This window comes from Salarias fasciatus, chromosome 13, assembly GCF_902148845.1.
Source record: "Salarias fasciatus chromosome 13, fSalaFa1.1, whole genome shotgun sequence".
Classification (NCBI taxonomy): Eukaryota; Metazoa; Chordata; class Actinopteri; order Blenniiformes; family Blenniidae; genus Salarias; species Salarias fasciatus.
Genome location: NC_043757.1, coordinates 12,715,514 through 12,738,456, shown reverse-complemented (window position 1 = coordinate 12,738,456; position 22,943 = coordinate 12,715,514). Strand labels below are relative to the sequence as shown.

At 43.0% G+C, this 22,943-nt stretch overlaps 2 protein-coding genes across 4 annotated transcripts in view; one reads left to right on the top strand and one right to left on the bottom strand.

Annotated features, from left to right (window-relative positions):
• Positions 1-22,943, bottom strand: part of macrod2 (mono-ADP ribosylhydrolase 2) — a 410,420-nt gene that overhangs the window by 322,258 nt on the left and 65,219 nt on the right. The window lies entirely within an intron of this gene.
• flrt3 (fibronectin leucine rich transmembrane 3) lies at positions 1,121-10,587 on the top strand. Its single transcript, XM_030105904.1, has 3 exons — positions 1,121-1,376; positions 6,434-7,154; positions 8,186-10,587. The coding sequence occupies exon 3, from the start codon at positions 8,229-8,231 to the stop codon at positions 10,179-10,181; it is 1,953 nt and encodes a 650-aa protein (XP_029961764.1). The 5' UTR covers positions 1,121-1,376; positions 6,434-7,154; positions 8,186-8,228; the 3' UTR covers positions 10,182-10,587.

Genomic DNA, 22,943 nt, shown 5'->3' with positions numbered 1-22,943 from the left:
ATCACAGCGCGGTGCGGCCGGCTGTGGTGTCTGCTGCCCTGTCAGGTAGCCAGAGGCTGAAAACACAGGAGATGACGCAGAGCAGGGGAGAGCACTGGCCGGGTCAACGTGGACGCTCAGTCCTTTGACTAACGGGTTGACTCACGGACGCTTCGGGGCCTAGAAGGAGATCAACCCGCAGTTTGACTCCATTTACACGTGAAATCAAAGAGGGTCAAACGAGAAGCAAACAGGGTCGAGACTCGGTTCAGGTGTGTTGAAGAGACTCGGGTGTCTGTCATGCAACAACAAACACACACACACGTTTCCACAGTGAGAGATTTGAGGAATTAGCACAAGTCGAAACTGTTGTTATAAATTATTCTGGTTCACTGTGACAACATCATCAAATATTCATTACCTGTCAGACTTAAAAGAGCCTGTATGATATGTGCTTCACAGAAATGAAAAAAAAAAGTTTTTAATAGAATTTGAGATATTTTTACTTTTGTTGTTGGCTGCAGTGTTGTAAATGCTGGGGTTTATTGACTATTTTGGTAAAAATAACAATGAATAAAATAAAATGGAGCCATGATAACTGATAAATTATCACATCAAAAGCCCCTTGTGCAGAAAAAAAAAAAAACTTAATCATGAATTATCCTGACACACGCGAAACAAACACACAATTAGAATTTAACGAGGCTAAAAATGTTCCAGAAAACAAACCGCAACAATTAAGAGCTTGGTTGGGATCGTGTTTTTTTTTTTAAACGAACATTAACACACACACACACACACACACACACACACACACACACACACACACACACACACACACACACACACACACTGTACAGCTCTCTGTTTTTCTCTGCCTCTTCCTACCAGCCAGAATTGCTTTCCACACTGACTACTCGCTCATCTTAAGTGCACACATCTGACAGGGATGAGGATGCCTTTCCCCTTTCCTCCACTCCCCCTAGTGTATCCCACCGACACTGCATCCTGCATCTCCCAAACAGAGAGAGAGAGAGAGAGAGAGAGAGAGAGAGAGGGAGGCCCCTCCTCCAGATGACATCAGTGCTCTATTGAAGCAAAGCTAGAGGCAAACACAACTCCACATTTGTATTGAGATCTACCCGTGCACCTATGTCCTCGCACAGCCTACAGATTGTGTGTATGTGTGTGTGAGGAAGGACCAGTAAACAGAGCAGTGCTGCTACAGATAAACTCCACATAGCCTTGTGATTGTGAGGAGCATTTTTTTGGGGGGATCTGAATTTAAATCTTCATAGCCTGGATTGGATTATTATCTCTTTTTTTTTTTTTCCTTGTTGCGAATCATTATTTATGAGGATACCTGTTACTTTCCATATTTTTGTTTGGTTATAGAGGTAAGTGCGTTTTCTCTGCTGGTACAGTCCTGTTGGGAATGCATCCTTTTCTTTTCTCTGGATCTTCTTTCTGGCTGAAGGGAACTGAAGTAATGCGGAATCCTCGGGAGTTGCTCGTATCTAATTAGTTGCCCTCTTTCCCACATTTTTTTAATTATTATTTTTTTAATACTAGGCTCAGGAGAATGATTTTAGATTTTTCTGGGATCTCAAAGTGACAAGGATATCATAACTGAGTGCACTTTTTTCTTCAAATCACTAAACTATCTTCCTACATAAGAGAAAACATCGTACTGATCGGATTGAAAAAAATCTAACAAATGATTCATCTCTACATCTTAAGTCCCTCTCGTGCCTGCAACTTGCTGCGTCCCTCTTAGCGCACCGGGTCTGCGTGTCACACGCGCAGATCTCTCCCCACACACTCAGTGCTCTGCTTTTACAGCACGTCAGCTGCAATCTGGGAGAGAACACGTAAAAACAAAACAAAACATCCTATTTCAGCTTCTGATGTCGGTTGAACTGCGTGACATCCTCTCGTCGTGAATATGCAAAACTTGGCCGGGCTGCACGGCGGTGCGCGGCGCCTCGGTTGCCGCAGCTCGAGCAGACGCCCCGGTGCGCGGCTCGGAGAAAACTCTCCTGCTGCTTTACTCCAAAACTGCACTAGAATTTACAGAGCAACTGGAGGCTTTACAGACCTTCCTCCTCCTCCTCCTCCTCCTCCTCCTCCTCTTCCTCCTCCAGCTTTCCACCAGCTTATAGTGAGAACCCCCTTTAAGGAGCCGTGGAAACGGCACCGAATTAAACCCATTTGAGTTGAAATACGCACCACGCGATCGTCGCCCCATTAGGCGCACGCGGCAAACTGTAACGCTACATCGACAATGCCTCGAACAGCTGGCTTTCTCCGCGCGCTCGCAGCTCTGTTATGACTGCCGTATTAATAAGCGTACCAGAAATAAAAGGCGCATTTACAGTAAGGGGATAGGGTGAGCTCATGTGGCCGCTTGTCAGCAGATTTCTCACTCTTTAATGTCACTCTGTGGTGCGAATGAACGTTGGCTTCCTCTCTCTCCACACACAAACTCGTATTTATCCCATCGGAGCAATGCAATAAACTGAACAACTTAATGGCAACGCCAAGGCTATAGACGGCTGTTAATCCAATTTAACGCCTTTTTTTAATCTTCATATAAGGTCATCCAGGCTTTAAACAATGACAGACTGCACCCTGGATTCCATCATATCATCAGCACAGGAGAGGCAAACTTCACTCGAAATTGTCAAGCAGTTCATTGTTCCTCACTGTGTTTGAGAGGCAATAAAAAAAATAAATTGCCTGTTAAACATGGGAGGCATGAGGAGACACCCAATCGTCTTCACTGATAACGGCCTGAGGCAAACAGTCCCCAGTCAATTGCGTTCAGAGGGAATTCACACTGCAGATTAACAACTAACCAGGTCACTTCAGATGGAATATGCTCCAGCCAGAAAATTTAGAGCTGAAATAATGTATTTATCAGGGAAAAAAGTAATAAGACTGCCATGTCCTCTACTAGAAAATATTTCAGATTCAGCCCTGTCCTCTGAGGAGGCCTAATTCGCCTCCTTTCATCATTTATTTAGCCACTAACCCGTGTCTTTTACCATCCATCTCAAGCTGTAAAAGACAAATCATTTTATATTGGTTGCTTAAAGGGAAAGCATGTACGTGGGTGCAAAGCTTAAACACCCGAGAAAAAGTTCAGGAAATAACCTGCAGAGAGAGTCCAGTAGGCACAGCAACAAATCCCTGCATGTTGGGAAGGTGTCTGGCCTGTGCTGAGATGGGCTCCTGCAGCCTAACATGAGTATTTCATGTTTTGCTGTTTGCTTGTCACATGCAGACACTCACTCACACGCTCACATTTCATCTTGCAGTGCCTACCACCCCCATGTGGGGAAAAAACAATTGCAGCTGCTACAGATCTCTCCTTTCAGGCTTGCTACAAAAGAGAGACCCCCGTCTGTCGCAGGCCTCTGTGTGTTCGTCTTAATGGGCCAGCAAAAGTATCATCTGTTCAGCCCGCCTAAAGACAGCACCAGGAGGGCACATACCAAACCCGCCGAACTGCCAGGGATTTTTTTTGCCCATTTTCCCTCTTTGGCTCAGACGTGTCCCGTGTCCCTGTGAATTCAGATGTGACCATGAATGTTCCATTGTGTCCCGGCAGCACAGTAGGCCGCTGCCAGGTGTCTGGACATATATCGGGCTGAAATGTTAATCAATGGAGGGCACGAGGGTTCACGGCTCACTAAAACAGGAGCAAAAAACTCATCTGTTAAGTGCCGGAAATAATGGAACATTTAACCACTATTTTGCTGAGCCTCAACCATCAACAATTCATTATTCCAGTTTGATTGTTTGCCACAAACCCATCAACTCGACAATTGGAGTGGCAGGCTCATATTTGAGACCTGAAATCTCGACAAAACGAAAACCTCGAAAAACTATATTATGTGCAATCAATCATAAATCGAAATTATATTACGGATAATCAACAGCAGATACCAACAACACTGATTTCCCAAAGGAGAGCTCTACTGTGGTTCAAAATTAATTTTAGGGCTCATGAATAATGTAACAGTAAGCCATTACAACTTCTACAGCTCTTTCCACCCTAAATGAAGCCCGTGTAATATTATTCTGTATTTTACTGGACTAAAAAGTCATTATAATCTGCAATACTTTTGACAGGCATGAAATTGTTTCTATTTCCGTTTCTTTCTAAAGCCTTTCTTGTGGAGAGTATGACTAGAGGGCACAAAGTCTTGGGCTCTGTTATTGCACACTAATGTGCATTTATGCGTGTTCGGCTCACAATGGCTATCAGTGTCCGGCTTTGTGCGAGCCTCCTACGCTCGCCACTGAAAAGTAACTAGCTGTACACACACACACAATTTTACCAGGATGCTCAATTTAACTTTGCCAGTTCAGATTAAATGAAGCAGAATCCACTTTGACTGCTACAGAAATCCCCCTGTCCTGCCTGAGGAGCCCATTAGGACGATGGAAAAAGACATCCATCACTAAAAATGTTTAAGTCAGCATTCATTGCTGTTAAAAAAACACACACACACACAAAAAAAAAAATGCACGAGAGAGTAGCATGTACAAGCACACATTTGCATGAGTGTAATTATTAATAAACATAAATGACTATGTTGAGAGTGTTAGAAAGGAAGGGATTTTTACATCACAGAACTTGTTCGAGCCTCAGCCCCGCTCCGTGAGCCTACACGGTCCACATGCTTGTCTCGTAATGAACAATAGAGAGGGGCCACTCTCCTGAAATCCGATGAGCGTGGAAAAGAAAAAGGGGGGAAAAACAGTGAAGAATCGGGGCTCAGCTATGCTTCTTGGAAAGTACAATGTGCAATGCTCAAAGCGGACTTCTGGTCGATAACACAGCATACCTGAACACCCAGAGGCCTGTGACAGATGCTGCCGCTGTTTGTTATTACATGAATAATCGTGTCCCCCGACCCTGTGGCTGGACATCAAGTCAAATTTTAGGCAACAGATTTATAGTAGCAGTAGAAAGGGAAATGAATGAAAACGTGTCATATCCTATATGAGGGCATTCAGTGTTTCAGAGCCCTCAAAGTCTCTCACCACGAGTGCTGCTGGGCCCTCCTGGGTTCTCTTGATTAGTCCCAAATGCTGCAGTGATTTCTGTCTTTTATGTTAGGCTAAGATTTTAAGGATTCGAATCAAGTCTCTATACTTAACAATATTCAGAAGACGGAGAACTTTTATTTGAAAAGGGGCTATTTAAAATTGAAATAGCTTGGCTAAGTGCTGCATTAAAAGTTCATTCCAAGAGACAGACAGCACATATCCCTCCATCACCCCGCCATTTTGTAAAAATCCATTACCAAATTTCATCTATTTTTCCCCCCCTCCTGTCGGACTCTTCTATTCTACAACTTAGAAGAGGTCACATCTGCTGTTTTTTCCCCCCCAAGACTCTAATCTACGACTAATGTCATACTGAACTGAGAGCCCGTGTTTAGATGAACAGAAGGAAGGGGGAGGCTGTGTTATTATGATACAGCATCTCAGGAGTTGTAATCGAGTTACAAGGCTCTCATTCCCTAATCTTCCCCTTGTCATGGGTTACAACTGTTAAATGGCTGGGCCTCTTGTTCCTAATTTACCTTTACATGTTTTACAGCACACAGTGGCAGCCAACAGGTCACATTGACTGTGACATGGGCGCAAAGCCATTGTGTTGTGAGAGGAAACATAACATTTTCCTTGGCAGAGGAAATTCTATTTTTACTAACAGAAACAGCATTCATAGAAGGTGAAGAGAGGATGGGGCGGGGGTGAGGGGTCACAGAGAGGAGCTGGGAGTGACAGCGATGAATGTAAGGGCCATCCTCTCCTTCATGCAAAATTCAAATGGGCTTCATTTCTCACGAGAGCTTTTTTTTTTTCCTAACAATGCCAGTAATTCATTGTGCTCTGAATGGACCAGAGTTTCCTCTCATGTGCAGAATCCAGACAAGCCTTTTCTTATTTTTTGGGGGGGGAAAAATCACAGGACTAGTTCTCATGTAAAACGCCACAAGCTCAGTTACGCACTGAACTGGACGGAGGAGTGCGCAGGAGCTCCACCCTCAGCCATTGTTGAGTTCGTTGAGTTGAGGGTCTACATCACTGTTGTCTTTTGTAGGCGCTGACATTCTTTCTTGTATCACCATAGAAAAGAAATGTAGCCTCTTGGAGTAACAATGCTGTAAAAGGTCAAACAGCCAAATCATCACACAGAAGAGCGGCTATATTTAAATCTGTAATCTACCCCAATCAGAAATGAGCATCAAACATTCTGGTAAATGCAATTAGATGTGCTCCTAGCTCACTGAAGGTGGCATTTTAAAATGCCTTTTTTTTTTTAAATGCATACATGAATTGTAATAAGAAAACATCAGCTGACAATGTAGCAGCAGGATTAATTATCATACTGTCATTATCATTACTAAATGTTTTGTTCTTTGGTTTTTTTCAGAGTCCCCGTCCCAAGTGTGAGGAGGCCACAGCATGACGCACGCTGCAGATGCATGAGAGCGACTGGGCTCTGGAGGGATAAGCAACTTGCCCTTTTTTCACTCCTTAGAGGGGGAGAACATTGGTTATCTGCTTTAGGAAAAGGGACCAGAGCCCTGGATTAATGTATATACAGGCTCAACAAGGGAGCAGAGGATTCTGGGTTACCTGAAGACTCGGAGTACACAAGTGAACAGGCCTGGATTGAGCCTGTGGCAGAGGGGATTGGCATGGCTCAGACCAGCTTTGTGTCAACTCATCATGCCTGCCGGGTTTGATTGCAGAAAGGAGCCTCTGCTAAATCTCACCCCGGCCAACTCACGGATCATTATACAACACCCAAAAAATCTCATTTGCTGTTATGGCTGTTGAGGTTGAAAACTGCATCAGCCATTAGGATTTTTAATATTACCTGAGAGTGCATGCTTTGTCAATGAGAGGGGATGTTTTTTGTCCAGGCTTATCTGCCATGGTAAAGGCATTGAAAGCATGAGCCTCTGACAACACAGAGGAGGTCATCGTCCAAACAAGGATCGGCTCAGCAAACACTGACCAGGTCAGGATATCACACGAATCCCCCTGGACAAACTTTCCCTTTCAGAGAGGATAAGGACGAATTCAAGAAGAAACCTTGATTGGATATTAGGTGCCTGGAAAAGGATTTACCACATCGTATAAATCAGGTATGACAAATACAGATGGCTTTGTCTGTTTCCACTTGACTGACCTGACCACCATTTTCTAATGAGACGCACAGGAGGACAGGTCACGGCAGGAATGCATAATTAAAGCAATAATTCAGTATTAGGCTAATTAAAATGGAACTACGCACCGCTGATGAAAAGAAAAAGGAAAACATTAAAGAGACAGACACCTTCTGCTTCCTTTGTTTTGCTAATTTTGTGGCTGTTGTTTTATTATGAATTATGAAAATAACGTCTTATTTTGGAAAATTACGAGCACTTTACGATCTGACAGTTACAAAAAAGCAACAACAAAAAAATTGTCCTGTATAAGAACACTGATTGTTTTTGTGATCTAAAAAAACATCTCTTTTTAGATCACATCTCTTCTTGGATCTCAATGTGCTATACATCCTCCCTTTAGAGAGAAAGAGTACATGTTTTTCTCTATCATGACAAAAGTAATTGAGCCCACCATTTAAATGCAAAAAGACATCTGTAATGTTGTAAAAGGATTTAAGTTATGTTGGTTTCACAACAGTTCGTCGACAAAGCCAGACTTTGTTCACTCTCGTGGTCAGCAGTGATGAAAGACTGCCTTGAGTTTGAGAAATGTGTAAAACAACCAGGGAATGTATTACATTTCACAGGCCAGAAAGTCAAGGCACAGACTTTTTAATTCAGCGCTGGAGAGGTGGAACATTTTGTATCGAAGAGAAGGCAAGACAGTATTTGATCTAAAATTTTTAGGATTAGTTTAATGTTATAAGAAAAAAATATAAAAAGCTTGTTCTGAAGCAAATACTAGCAAAAAATAAATTTAAAAAAAATCATGCAGTGTCATAGTTGGTAATCCTTAAGTTCAGTTTGTTTCAATGTGAGAGGAGGCATTCATCCTGATTTTTCAGCAGTTACCCAATTTACAAAGTGCTGCAGGCAACCTTTTAAACACGTGGCCATTATCAGAACAGGAATTTGGCTCCCATTTAAAGGCTTTGTGCATTAAATGTACACTTATGTCTTCTTCCCAGGGGCTCTCGAGGGATAAGACTGCCAGGCAACACACCTTTCAAGATGGTGCGCCAATGCAAGACCTTCATCCTCTTCCTCATCAGGATCGGGCTGCTGCTGGGTCTTGCTAACCCCCTGGTGACCTCCGCTTCATGCCCCTCAGCCTGCCGCTGCGATGGGACATTCATCTATTGTAACGACCGTGGCCTGACTTCCATCCCCACTGGCATGCCCCTGGATGCCACGGTGCTCTTTCTGCAAAACAATCGCATTAAGAGTTCGGGCATTCCCACAGAGCTGCGGAGGCTCACACATGTGGAGAAGATCTACCTGTACTGCAACAACCTGGATGAGTTCCCAACTAACCTTCCTCTTGGGCTAAAAGAGCTCCACCTTCAGGAGAACAACGTTCGGATGATTACCCATTCCTCTTTAGCCCAAATTCCCTACATCGAGGAACTGCACCTGGATGATAACTCTGTATCAGCAGTCAGTATCGAGGAGGGGGCCTTCAGGGACAGTAATCACCTCAGACTCCTTTTTCTCTCCAGAAACCACCTAAGTACAATTCCTTCAGGCCTGCCCATGAGCATTGAGGAGCTCCGCTTTGATGACAACCGCATCTCCTCTATCTCAGAGCAATCGCTGCAAGATCTCATTAACCTGAAGCGGCTAATCCTGGATGGTAACCTGCTGAACAACCGTGGGATTGGGGAGATGGCTTTCATCAACCTAATCAATCTGACTGAGCTCTCACTAGTGAGGAACTCCCTGACATCACCACCAGCCAACTTGCCGGGTACCAGTTTGGAAAAGCTGCAGCTACAAGATAATCACATTAATCGGGTGCCACCTGGGGCTTTTGCTTTCCTTAGGCAGCTGTATCGTCTGGACCTATCTGGTAACAACCTGAGCAGCCTTCCACAAGGTGTGTTTGAAGATCTGGACAATCTCACTCAGCTCCTGCTACGCAACAACCCCTGGCAATGTACCTGCAGGATGAAATGGGTGCGTGACTGGTTGCGGTCGCTGCCATCCAAGGTAAATGTCCGTGGCTTCATGTGCCAGGGTCCTGACAAGGTCAAAGGAATGGCTATAAAGGACCTAACTACGGATATGTTTGACTGCACAGATTCGGAGCTCATCCCTACGTATGAGACAAGCACAGTCTCCAACACTTTACACCCATCACAGCCTCAGTGGCCCTTGTTTGTGACTAAAAGACCTGTAGTGAAAGGGCCTGACATAAGTAAGAATTACCACAGCACCACCACCTCTTCAGGCAGAAAGATCATCACTATCAGTGTGAAGTCCAGTAGTGCAGATACAATACACATATCATGGAGAGTGTCACAACCTATGACTGCCCTGCGCCTCAGCTGGCTAAAGCTGGGACACAGCCCTGCCTTTGGCTCCATCACTGAGACCATTGTGCAGGGGGAGAGGACGGAGTATCTCCTCACTGCGCTGGAGCCGGACTCGTCCTATAGAATATGCATGGTTCCCATGGAAACCAGCAACATTTACCTGTCAGACGAGACCCCTGTTTGCATCGAGACGGAAACTGGTTCTCACAAATCTTACAACCCGACTACAACTTTAAACCGAGAGCAAGAAAAAGAGCCTTACAAAAATTCCAGCCTGCCTTTGGCTGCTATCATCGGAGGGGCTGTGGCTCTTTTGGCAATAATCATGCTGGCACTGGTGTGTTGGTATGTGCACAGGAATGGTTCGCTTTTTTCGAGGAACTGCACCTATAACAAAGGTCGTCGGAGAAAGGATGACTATGCTGAGGCTGGCACTAAAAAGGACAACTCCATCCTGGAAATACGAGAGACTTCTTTTCAAATGATACCTATAAACCATCTGCCTGTGTCCAAGGAGGAGTTTGTGATACACACAATTTTCCCACCCAATGGCCTGAGTTTATACAAAAGTCCACACAGTGAAAACAACCTTAATAACAGGAGCTACAGAGACAGTGGAATACCAGATTCAGACCATTCCCATTCATGATATTGCACATGGACATTCATGATGAGTGTGTGACTTCAACAGAGTGGCAAGACTTTTACAAAACACTGGATCTATAAGACTAAAGAAGCAATGTTCTGTACATTTGCCATATAATTTATATTTAAGGACATTTTATGAAGATGGCGAACGTTCCGGTTGCAGCCCGTCACTGAACCATCAGTGGGTATTGTAACTAACTGCAATTCTATATTTTAGGGATTTGTAGTAATTTGTACTGTATTTCTTTTGCTTAAGATTATTGACCAACAAAAGAAACTCTGTGTTCTACTAAGATATGATGACTTGTCAACTGTGAAAGTGGGTTTTCATTGCTGTGTTGAACAATCAGACTTTAGAAAACCTTGTAGTATAAGCACAGGTCATTCTTTTAACTTTGTGGCTGTCAGAAAAAAACAAAAAGGCAAAAAAATGACATAAACTAAGGCACAGCTGATCACTTAAATTCACAAAGCAGGCATGTTGCCCTCGAGAGGAATGTGCAGTCAGTAGCCGTCTCCCACACAAAACGGACCAAGACACTCACTCTAGTATTCACCTGGTGTGGAGTACGATTAACTAAAGATGAGGTGCCGTGCTTTTTATCGCTGCTTTGTTCAGTGTGTTATTTTGTTTTGTTTGCAAGAAGACGAAACACAGCAAAGCAACCCGAGCAGGGTTCCAATGTTTCTCACAGGATTGTAGGCCACAGCACAGGGCAGATAAAGCACACCGACCTTAAGGAGCTCTTTGCTCCTTAAAAACAAGCGGACAGGCTGACACAGAGGACCCCCCACTATCTCTTATTTGTACAAGCCAACAATGGCCACATGACAATGGCGGCATTCTTTAGTACCATGTACCATACGTCATTCTAGTCACCAGGCCAAAAAGACAAAACATGTTGGCTTTCGGTAGAATAACCACAGTGTCGGCAACTCCTTGTTATGAGTATTATTTTGTATTATTTTCCAAATGAACACACTTTTATGTTGCCACAATTTGAAGTTAACTGTTCTTTACAATTGAAAACCAAAGTGCATTGTATGCCCTTTGGCCAGTCTTGTATGTGCCTTGATCCAATGCTTATTGTATTTAGCTTTTTAAGAAACCAGTGACTTTTTTTCATACACACTTGAATATGAAAAATATTGGTCATATTACAGAATAAAAGTGGACAAAAAATAACATTGCTCTTTCTTGCCTGGAGTGCACTAGTTTGCTCTTCAAGTCATGTTGGTGTTTTTCAAATACACTTTCGCCACGCATTGGTGTGATTGCTCAATTTATTTTGTTTTTGGGTGCTCAAAAAAACTCTGCTATAAAGTATAAGAAAGGCATCATTGAACTAGTTTAATTCATTAATACGTCAAATTATTAACAAGGCACATAATCTAAAAATGGAGTTGAAAGAAATAGGTTAACTTTGAGGCTTACCGTCATAGCCTTAAGACCACTGTCTCCTTTTCCAAGACACAGTGAACTATTAACAGTAACACAGACTCTGTTCCTGGAGCCCTTTTTTCCATTCAACGGGCAGTGTATGGAGTAACATCTGCTTAAGGCTGCTATTGTTCTTTCGTGTGGTGAAGTCATGTGTGACTTATCCGATTGGCCAGATAGAGAAAAATCATAGAGTATAAATGGGGCTGTGGAGACATTGGACTCTAGGGCTTGATGAACCTCCCAGGCACCAGAGTAACACAAAACTAATAATGAGAGACCATATGGAGGGTGGTAGGGGCAGACCCTGCTGAGGATACCCGTCTCTGCAGAGGACAGAGTACACACACACACACACACACACACACACACACACACACACACACACACACACACACACACACACACACACACACACACACACACACTGCCCTGGGCTCTAGGCAGCACACTTAATGACAAGGTTGCAGCTCTCCCTACAGAGGGCCCATGAAAAGGTACATATCAAAATCATTAAAATGCTATATTGCTTCATTTTATAAATGCAACCAAAGTAGGCACTGTTGTTAAAGCTAATGTAAAGTTAATATGTTTCAGATTGTACTTTCCAGTTTGGGGCATTGACTATTCTTAAAGGTAAAAACATGTGTAGCCAGTGTGCACATTAAAAAAAGTCATATCCGCATGCATATGCCGACACACACACACTAACCCTATGAAAGCTTTAATTAGAGCAAAGGGAGTTACTAAAAGCAGCACAAGGGCTACAAACCTTAAGTACCATACGGTAACACCGTAACCCTCCCTAAATATGCACTAATCACTTGGAGACTGCGGCCAAAATCCACATTAAAGAAGTGAAATAATGTATTGTGATTTCACAAAACTACAAACAGCATTTCGAGTAATTTCTATCACTGGTTTGGTGAAAATGCAAAAGCTGAAAAATTAAGGCAGACCTGTGTTGATTTTGAGCCAGAAACAATTCGCATTTGGTCTATTAATGAATCACTGCAAGTTATTTATGAAGCAATCTTTGGTGTTTTATAGGTGGCTTCGTGGACTGCGTAACTTACTCACATGGGTGTGCAGTGACTGAAGAATGATGCTCGCGTTAAAGCTCGAGCTAATCTCACACATTCACTCACCTGTGTGATAAATTACAGTTTGGCTAAATGGGAAAAAAGGGCATGCCATTGTTGTGACTTTCACCGAAAATAATATAGGAAACAAAGCTGCATTGTGTGTTTTGGTTGACCCAAGTATGAGACAAAATTGATGAACCAAACTGCTGTGTGCCCTCACTTATCACTCATGACTCCTGACCCAAGTGGCCCTTTAAACAATACTTTAATCACTTTCAAGTTCCCACAGAGGTCAGAGTAGTCTCTAAACAACACACTCTATCCGACACATTTGTCTCCAGCGTGACACACATAGGCCCTAATTATGTTTGTCTTTTATGTAACCCAACGATTAAAACTAATGGGGGCAGCTGCACTGTTTGCCCCAGGCTGCTGTTATTTCTATTGTAATGTAATGGCCAGGGAGCAGGTCACATTTGCATTCCTATAGATGCTCATATCAAAGCACCCCTGAATGACCTCACCATTGCCAGTAGCCGAGAGTGGTTTTCCTCAATCAACGCCATTAGCAGGATCAAAAAGTACACACCATGTGACCCCGTGAGTGATTAGAGGTCACGGGGGTCAGGTCAGTTTTGGTTCAGAGATCTCAAGTGATGAAAAATTGATGCATATCAGTGCCCCAAAAGCATGACCAATCACTAGTGATTGTTAAAGGAAACCTTTACACCGTGTGGGAGCTGCGCTGAAAAACCCTCCCTCACCATTCATTAGAAGGTTTTCTTTGCATAAATGTTAAAAAGCATGGACAGGAGAATTAATAGGTTGAATATTTAGCTAATAGATTCATTTGCCTTGAATATTGTGAATGGATTGATTTAATTTTTTTTTAAATGAGATCTTATGCTGGAACACCTTAATAAATACGCATACTGCTCATGCACAAGCGCAAGAAAAACAGACAGGTCTCGGTACATTTAAAATATGTCATTGACAACTAAGAGGATTTTTGTCTTGTGAAACACAAGCATATGCATTTCAAACGGTCCTTTAAAAAGTTAAACTTCGAGTAAAAGGCTGTTAAACTTTCTTTTTTTAAAGTACAGTTTTATCAACACCGAGAGGAGTGTGCCACAAACAAGCACACTCTCAACTAAAATAAAATGCAGAGCTTGTGGTTTCCTCTCCCTCACATCCCAGTTGAACACAGATTGCACATCAAACAGACTCATAATTTAATGGCTTCCTAATGGTGAGCAGAGCTAAAGTCAGGAGCCAAACCAAGACCCCAGGGACACCCAGGCACTCTGCCCTCATGTAAAACTCTACAAATTTCCATGGTGTCCCTGTAAGGTATAAAGAAGTAAAAAAAACTGTTTTGTTTTCAACCACTCGACTCATTCACATTAATTCTCAGTGTATACGACTGATTTCCATTCATCCTAATATGAATGTGTGAAAAATGTGCTGAAAGTGATGCGCAGTCTGTAGAGAGCTCCCAACTGTTCCTGCACACACAGCCACAAACAAACGGAGGTTGAAACAAAGCATCAGGATGTTTATGATTTTCTCGCCATTTCCATCACTCAATCATAATTACATTTGACAGTGAGAGGCTCGTGCTACCCCATGCGAACGCACGCATGTGTGAGCCTGTCTGTGTGCAATAAGAATATTACAGTGGCTCTGATGATGTGTGCTTTCATGTGAACCAGTGCACATTGTTCATGCATCTAATTAACACAGACAGACACACGTACTGATTGATACGTACTCAGGAAACGTAACCCGGAGGTGTCGCTTCTCCTCCTCTGGCCGTCCTCTGACTGTCATGTGACTTAAGTTGTTTTTTTTTTTGTTTTTTTTTTTTTGTCATGAGCACAATCTGTTCCAGCAGTGAGGGGTGAAAAGCAGTGTGTTCGGCAAGAGATGTGTCACTGTGAGTGATGCGGTCCTATGTGGGGGTGCTGTTCCCTTTCCCCATCTATGACCAGAACCCCTCCCCAGCCTCCAGGCCAGGCCCCCTCTCCACCTCTCCATCTCTTCACATTACTCAGTGACCTGAAACCACAAGGCCAAAAAACTTAACCAGCTCCTCCGTCTTCTTAATGAATCCAATTTTTTGCCTGAGAGCACAAAGCGGGCACATATATCCATCGCAACTCTAAATTATCTGACATTAATACAAATTAACAAGAGGCGCTACCATCAAGATTGTGCCACCCCACGATGGGAGACAGTGACAACACTTCTATATCACAGAATGAAGACAGCAACGTATTGTGTACACTGAAATGCAGAGTCAATAATCTCATTTAAAACAGGCTATAACCAAAACAGAAGCATTGGGCCTGATTGGTGTTGATGCCATCACACTATGAATTATACACAATATGTTATGAAAATATCCATATAATTGACTCTGCTCTTTGGCAGCCATTAATTCCTGTCCTCCATTAAGTGGTTTAAATGATCTTGTAAGAGGCCATACATCTCCTGATGCCCTTTATGAGATCAACACCACCTCCCCCTTAGAACTTAATCGACCCTCGGTCTCATTTGTCCACAAAGTCTGATGCAGGGGAATAATTATTTCATTCCTAAAGGTTCTGAGGGGTCCAACTTGTCCATTACCCCCAGCAGGTTTGCTGCTCTGCAGTGGGAGGCCAGAGCTCCTCTTCGATCCATTCTCTTCCCTCATTTATGTTAAGCCAGCTTTGAATGTCAGTACAGTATTTGCATGCCAATGTGGCTCTGTCTGCAGCTCATTATTTTCAGATGTTGACAGCCTAATCGCATGCAAGTTTAGCCCACTTTGCTCACCTAATGGCCGTTACGGCCAAGTCATACTGAATAGCCAAAGAAGGTCTGTATCTGCAGTATTCCTCTGCGGCTGTCTTACTCACTTTAGTTTTAAGGGGAAGAAACGCAGGAAAAAGCAGCAACCTAGCATAATCAGCTCATCCGTAATGACAGGAAACGTTCCACACTGCCCATCAAACCGGACAGCCTTAACCAAGTCTCCTAAATAACACTGATGTAACAAGAAGGCCAGTATAAATTATATCAATCTCAGGCTGAGGTTTCGACGGTTGTGTTCAAACGCATAACTCTGTACCCCTAAGATGTTTTGGGGATGCAGAGCAGAGCAGAATTCTACCTCAGCAGGTCTGACATAACCCTTCTGACAGTCTGACCTTCAGGCAAAAAGCTCATTTCATCTCTCCGGAGAAGTTAGACAGACGCTCTCCCTCCATACCTCAGCCACAGCTCCGCTGCAGACATTTGCTGAAGGGTAGCAATGTTTTGGTACTACTCCAAGAGGTGGCGAATTCAGCAGCGTCAGCAGCTTTTAGGATAGTAAATACAACTTGTCACAATTCATCAGGGCACGAGAAAGAGGACGCCAGACACTTCAAGGCCTCATTATTTCACTGTCCTCAAGCATCGAGACGTAAGATCACTGCAGTGCAGCAAAGGGTAACATCCCTGACCCAGAGTTGGCCGCGCACAAGAAAGCACAACTATCCTTTCATGTGGAGTTGGTGTTACATAGTTTCAATCGCAGTTGCCAAACTCTTTCAGAGAGTTGGAGGAGCTGACACTGAAAGGTCAAAACACATGAACAAAGACAGCAAGTTATCTCACACTCTAAGCATTGTAGCAAAGTGATATGAGTTACACATTGGGCTGAGAGATAGAGGAAAGCCACCCCCCGACACTGCGAGGTCCAAACACACAGAAAAAGTTAAGATGGAAAAGTTTGGGGGGGGGGAGAAGCCACCAATGGGCAAGGCAGGGTGGTGGATTGTGGGATTAATTAAAAGCTGCTGTCACTGTGGTGTGCTGGTGACACGCAGCCACACGATTACTGAGATCTCTGTGTGAAAAGAATCTGCTCCCACAACTCATTTCCTCCCCAGTGAAGTGGGGGGGGGGGCAAAATGGGACCGTCTGTTACACAAAATACCAAAGAAGAGAGATTCATTTTTCATTGAGAGGAATTTAGGAATTTGAAAAGGGGGAGAAAGTGGGGGAGGGGGGGCAAGAGATGGGAGAAGAAGGATGAGGTGAAATTCTTCTGCTTTTGAATAGTCGTTCACTGACTCTGTTTCAATTGAGTGATGCTCGGGGCTTGTGGGAGGTGGGGGTGGAGGGGTGGGGGTCAAAGGATGTAAGCCACTGTAATCCTGAGCTTGCCACTGCTTAAAACCTGCTCGAGTTAACAGAGTGCGTGTGTGTGTGTGTGTGTGTGTGTGTGTGTGTGTGTGAGTGTGTGTGTGTGTGTTTGTGCGTGTGTGTCTATAGACACGATGATGATACTCACGCAGCTTAAACTAACATCTGGCAATGGTGCTGTCGAAGTTTGTACTTGTTTCTTGGCGTGTTCGCTCATCCTTTTGTTGCGAGCGATATTTCACTGCAGTTATCGAAGAACGACAACGCCAGCTCTCTGAAACTGGTGAGTCAACACTTTCAGTTTGCCCGCAGTCCAGCACAGTGTGGGTCACATAAAACGTAATGTTACACCCCGCATAAAGAGACGCAATCAAGGCAATTAAATATTTATTCATAAAACCTATGGTCAATCACTTATAGGTGTAATCAGTAATAATTATTTTCTTTTGAGACTGGCTCTTGATGACAACAGTTTCAGCCCTGACATTAATATCCTTTCTTGATTTAAACGGTTTTAGATTTAATTTTCTTTTTTCTTTTTTTTAAATCACAAATGACCAAGGCTGAATAGATGCAGGTAATACCGCTGAGCTCCTCATTTATGGACTGCACTAACCTTTGCTTTCAGCGGCTAAATGACCAACGTCACAGAAGGAAGGTTATATGAGCTGTGGCTAATTAATGCTGATTTCCTAACAGCTACACCGAAACTCTTCTCTGCTGTTTAATGTGCTTTCTCCCAGCTGGTGACTGTACTTTGCCAAAAGATGGTTTACGAGTGAGAGGGCACATCGCTCCTCATGTCACGCCATGTTCGTGACTGAACTGTGTTTCGAGAGTGAAACAGAGAGAAAGCTCTCCTCCAGAGAAAGGATATCCCGACATTAATTTGATCTCATTATTCCTACTGCTGTTCAGTCAAACAGTTTAAAGGTATTAAAGTCAGTATAGTAAAACTGTGAAATGTACGTTTCAGGACTGATCCAATGAGTCAACACAAGTGGATCGTTACAAGACAATAAAGAAATGTTTTCAGGGCAAAACAGAAATTGAGTTTACTAATTGAAGTCATAAATGCTTCGTACAGGACAGGATTAAGGAGTGGATGAAAATCATCACGACATCCACAATTAATTTTTACTGCCTGAAAAAAAAGTCATTGTTCCTTTTAACTACTGAAAAATTGTGTTTAAAAGAACAAGTGTTCGAATTCAAAAAATAAACATATTTATCATGGATTGAAATTAAACAAAAAGCATTCAGCTAGGGAAAAGATTATCTGTATTTTAATGGAAGTATGTCATCATTAGCAGAAAAATGATAAACAATTCAATAACGAAGCTGATATGTTGTACGTTATTTTAGTATGCCATCAACATGCCTTCAGTTTCTTTGCTAAATGTAGTCATTATCAAATCGTTCTGCAGCAAACAGCTCTTGTGCATGCAAATGTCTTCCTTCAAGGGAGTTCAAGAGCATCTCTTATCTTCAAATTAAAAAGTATTTATTCATGCTAACAATGGAAAATCCAGCCATTGTCAGTGATCACTGTTTAGTTTCTAGAGTTATAGTAAAGTTATGGTGGTTTTCAACCTTTCACCTGTTTTTATTGGAAGTTTTTTTTTTTTTTTTAATCGGAAATGTAAAAAAAAATACAGCATTGTGGTTGCATTAAAACTTGAAACAATCAAGACAACTTATCTTCTGTCATAAGTCAGGGAGACAAAACATCTGGCTGCTGATCTGAATTCACAGCAAGCAGAGACGTGAATGTGTTATAATTAGCCACGTAGCCGGACCCCTCAGAGAAATGTCATTACTTGGGTGTATGTAAACACAATCAAAGTGTTTCTCAGTTGTATCTGCACAAAAACTTTCCTACAAGAAATAAGATTTGCATAAAAACTGTGGTACAAGCAAAGGATTACTGTGCATTGATCATCTTTGATCATACTTACAGCCCCCACACAAAAAGAAAGAAAACGTACGTTGGACTCTCCTTTAAGATAGATTTAGACTGATAGCGGCTGACGCTTGTTTGTTTAACATTTTAACACTTAAATCTGAACCTTTACAGCTACTGATTCGCAGTTCACGACAGTTATGCAGAGTTAGGTTCACAAGTTAAAAAAAAAATTCCCCAGTATGTTTTGAAAGACATCCCACCTGCTCTTAGAGCTGTGAAAATAAGACTTACAGCAATCAGGCGGAAGTGCTAAAGGTTGCACACTAACCGCAGATGTCATTAACAACTATTCTTATTAAAGGTGATAGCTGTGGTGAAAGCACGATCCTGCAGATGAGGAAGCCTGCGATGGGAGTTATTTATTCACACTCCGCTGTTCCTGTCGAAGGCGGATATGAAACACAGAGGAAGCTTGGAAAATAGACATCCCTTATATGTAGGTGATCTCGGCTCAGCAGCTGTTTTATCAGGGAAAAATAATCACATGCACTAAATGATATCTACTTTTCTTCCACTTGTGAGACTCTTCCCTTCACCACCTAATAAACTAAAGATTGTGTGCGCCTCACAAATTAAAGCTCTTCAGGAGTGAGATAAAACTTTAATATATCCAGAAGCTTTAAGGCTACTAATTATTCATCTCCTTTAATGTGCAGACATTTCATTTAAACAAAAACTTAAGCAGAAGAGGAAAGTTTCCACTTTCAGACAACACTGCTGGGATTGCTGGCAGGGCCATTCTTCATTCTCTAATTATGCCGGATTATTATTAGCAGGAGACTCAACTGACAAAGAAGACATACATTGATGGAAACAGTACACTAATGAAATGAGAAGCTGCCAGGAAATGCAAGCTGAGTAAATGATGTGATTATACAGGATCGCTACTGTATGTGATGCAGTGGACATGCGCAGGAAAACACTAGAACCTAATTGAAAACAAACAAACTAGTTTGCGTTTTCGGAGGCAGATACATTCCGTGCACATACATCTGTCTGCCTGCAGCACGCATCCAAATGTGTCCAGACTGGTGCTAATGTGACAAGGGTGATGGCTTTTGTGTCGAGTCACCACAACTTTTCAATGGCACCACGAGCTGTGTCATTAATCACTCCGTCACTCAGCGGCGTACACACATGACACCAGGGCAGGGTCGCGGTGGAAAGGGGCCGAGCCCCGTAGCAAGGAGTCATGCCCCGGGAGCCCCGATGGACTTGAATGAAGAGGACCGACACATTCATAGTTACCAGGTCACTAATCAAATTATGGTGATAGCCAGGGAAAGCGCACGGGACAACAGAATTCATTCAGCATCCCTCACCTCCATTGTCTCTCTGCCAGGGCATCGCAGAGGTCTGGGATAAATAAGTAACCCCCTTTTCTACTCTATGTATTTGAATCCCTTCAAATGAATAGTGTGCCTTGTGAGAGGAGCATGAATTAAATGCAACAATGAGAGAAGGTAATTTGGGACTTCTGAAAACATGGTTGTCACAGCAAGAGAGAGAGAAAAAAAAAAACTATGCAAATGCAAATCATCAGCATGAGCCAGATGGTCATAGTTTGGGGCAAATTCACTTAGACGTGCATAAGTGATGTCCCACATTATAAATATAGCCAATGCATTAAAGGACAACACATGTACAAAAGGCACGCTGATGTGAGAGCTGTCCATCCATCACAAGCGGTGATCATTTTGTTATGCCTCCCCTGAGGAGACACACAACACAACAACCTGGCGCTATGTCAGAGAAGACTCAGCGTGTGTGTGTGGGCAGGCACACACGTGCATGTCATTCATGCATATACCACAGCCCCAAAGGGATCCAGTGCCTTAGCTGTGTAGCATTTTAATTAATCCAGCGATGACAGAGTGGATCTGGCAGGTTATGTATGTCTTAGGGCTGGGGTTAGAGGGTAGTGGCGAGAGAGAGGGACATGACAGTGGGGTTAATGCCAAAAGCCACCCAAAGGCATCACACAGCAAGCAGCAGGTCCACTTTTGGACAGGTGCTCCTTCTGGGGTCACCCGCCAACTCCCTAACCACACAAAGCCTCCGTCTGTCACCATAAATCTGACCCGTGTGGCCAGAAACAGAAAAACACATGGCCTCAACTGACTCTGCTCAATGCTATGAATTTTTAATGAACCCAATGAAAATACAATATTTGCGTTAGTTCGATGCCTATTCCATTACAGGATCAAATTGTAGCAGGTAGCGATTTGCTTAGATCGACTGCTTATTTCCCCGGCTCTTGGTCTCTTCCTGAGGTGCAGTTAATTTTAGCAGCTTTAATGTGAATTTGACAGACCGTAGAAGATGTATTATCACTATTGGTTTCTTTGCTTTGTGAAATTTGTCATTTCAATGACCATTAGAGCTCACATTTCACACTAAATGTGATTTGAATATAAAGTTGGTCACACATTTAACCAATCTAACAAAATCCTTGAGTAATGGAAACCTTTGAGGATGATTAATTGAAACTTTTAGGGTGGCGGCCATTGTTTTGTGCCGCAAAGTTGGCCGGGAGTGGTCGACTGCGCGCACTGGTGGGAAAACTCAATATGAAGCACCTTGTCCGTGCTTAATCATCTCCAGACAGAAAATTAAATACTGTGAAGGTGAAACAGTGTGACCATGTACTGATTAGAAAGTCGCATTTCAGAGTCGAAATGAGAAACTGTTCAATCAATAAATGTGGTATAGGCAGAACTGCAAAGTTTCAGTACATTAAGACGCACGCAGTGTTAAAAGAAAGGAACTTCAACCTGGGCGGCAAAGGGGGAGACCGGGGCATAAATAAAGAACTTTAAACCAAAATATGAGGCTCAACCTGCAGTGTGCTTGTGCTTATGTTGTCTGAACTGCAGGCCGCTTATATTTCAGTGGTAGAGTGAAACACACTGGGGTCATCTGCAATAAGAGCAGTGATTATGACAGCCTACCTCATTATTGGCGAGTCCATCACTGGAGAGTGTCAATCAGAAGAACAAATGGATGAAATATTGACTGGATGCTCAACCAAGACAATGCGCCTCAGCGGATGGCTGTCATTTCAAAGACAGTAATTTGCAGGTTTCGTAGCAGCTCACAGGGGCTGCTGAAAAGGAGCAAGGTATCTCTGTTCTGAAAGTAGAGAGACGCAGAGGAATGTCTGTATTGCATCTTGTGTTGAAGCCCTCGATTGTCAGGACAGTCACTCTTTTAAACTAAGCAGCACACAATTATGGTGGTGCCTTGAACCATTGAAAAAGAAGGAAATCAAGTAAGAGGCGGACAAAGGGCGTTAAAAAATGTGTTGGAATGCAAAGCAAAGAGATTATCAGCCATGCAAAATCAGAGTGAATGTGTCAACAGAATTTAAAACTGATTTGGCAATAATTCTCTGAAAATAGACTCCTGGCTTAGTTATTTTTTGGCAGAAATAATCACCCGTGTCTGAAGGACCATAAACGTGTACAGGAGCTGTGTGTAGCTCTCAACTCCAGGCCTTTAAGTGTTCAGTTTGCATGATCTCCTTGTGTCTCTGTGGGTTTCTTCTGCTTCCTCATTCAAAGTGAAAGTTAATCAAGTTAGCTTAATCTGCAACCGTAAATTGTCTACACAGAACTGAAAGTGTGCGCATTTGACTTTCTGTTTCTACACGGACTAAAAGAGACAGCAACACTGACTTTCTTACAAACACTACAGTTTGTGTACAAAGTTGCTGGATACTGGCAAAAACTGGAACACGCTGTGCTATACATCAATCCAGAGCATTCCAAACATGCTCAGTGGACGACATCTCCGGTGAGTATGCTTGCCATGCAAGAATTGGGATATTTTCAGCTTCCGGTAAATGTGTACAGATCCTCGTGACATGGGGCCGGGCATTATCATGCTGCAACATGAGCTAACGGTCGTTGATGAATGGCCCAGCAATGGGCCATTGGGATGTCATCACGGTGCCTCTGCGCATTCAAAATGCCATCAATAAAATGCACCTGGTGCCTGTCGTCCATCACATACGCCCGCCCATACAATAACCCCACTGCCATCACGGACAACTCCTTTCACAACGTTGATATCAGCAAACCGCTCACCCAC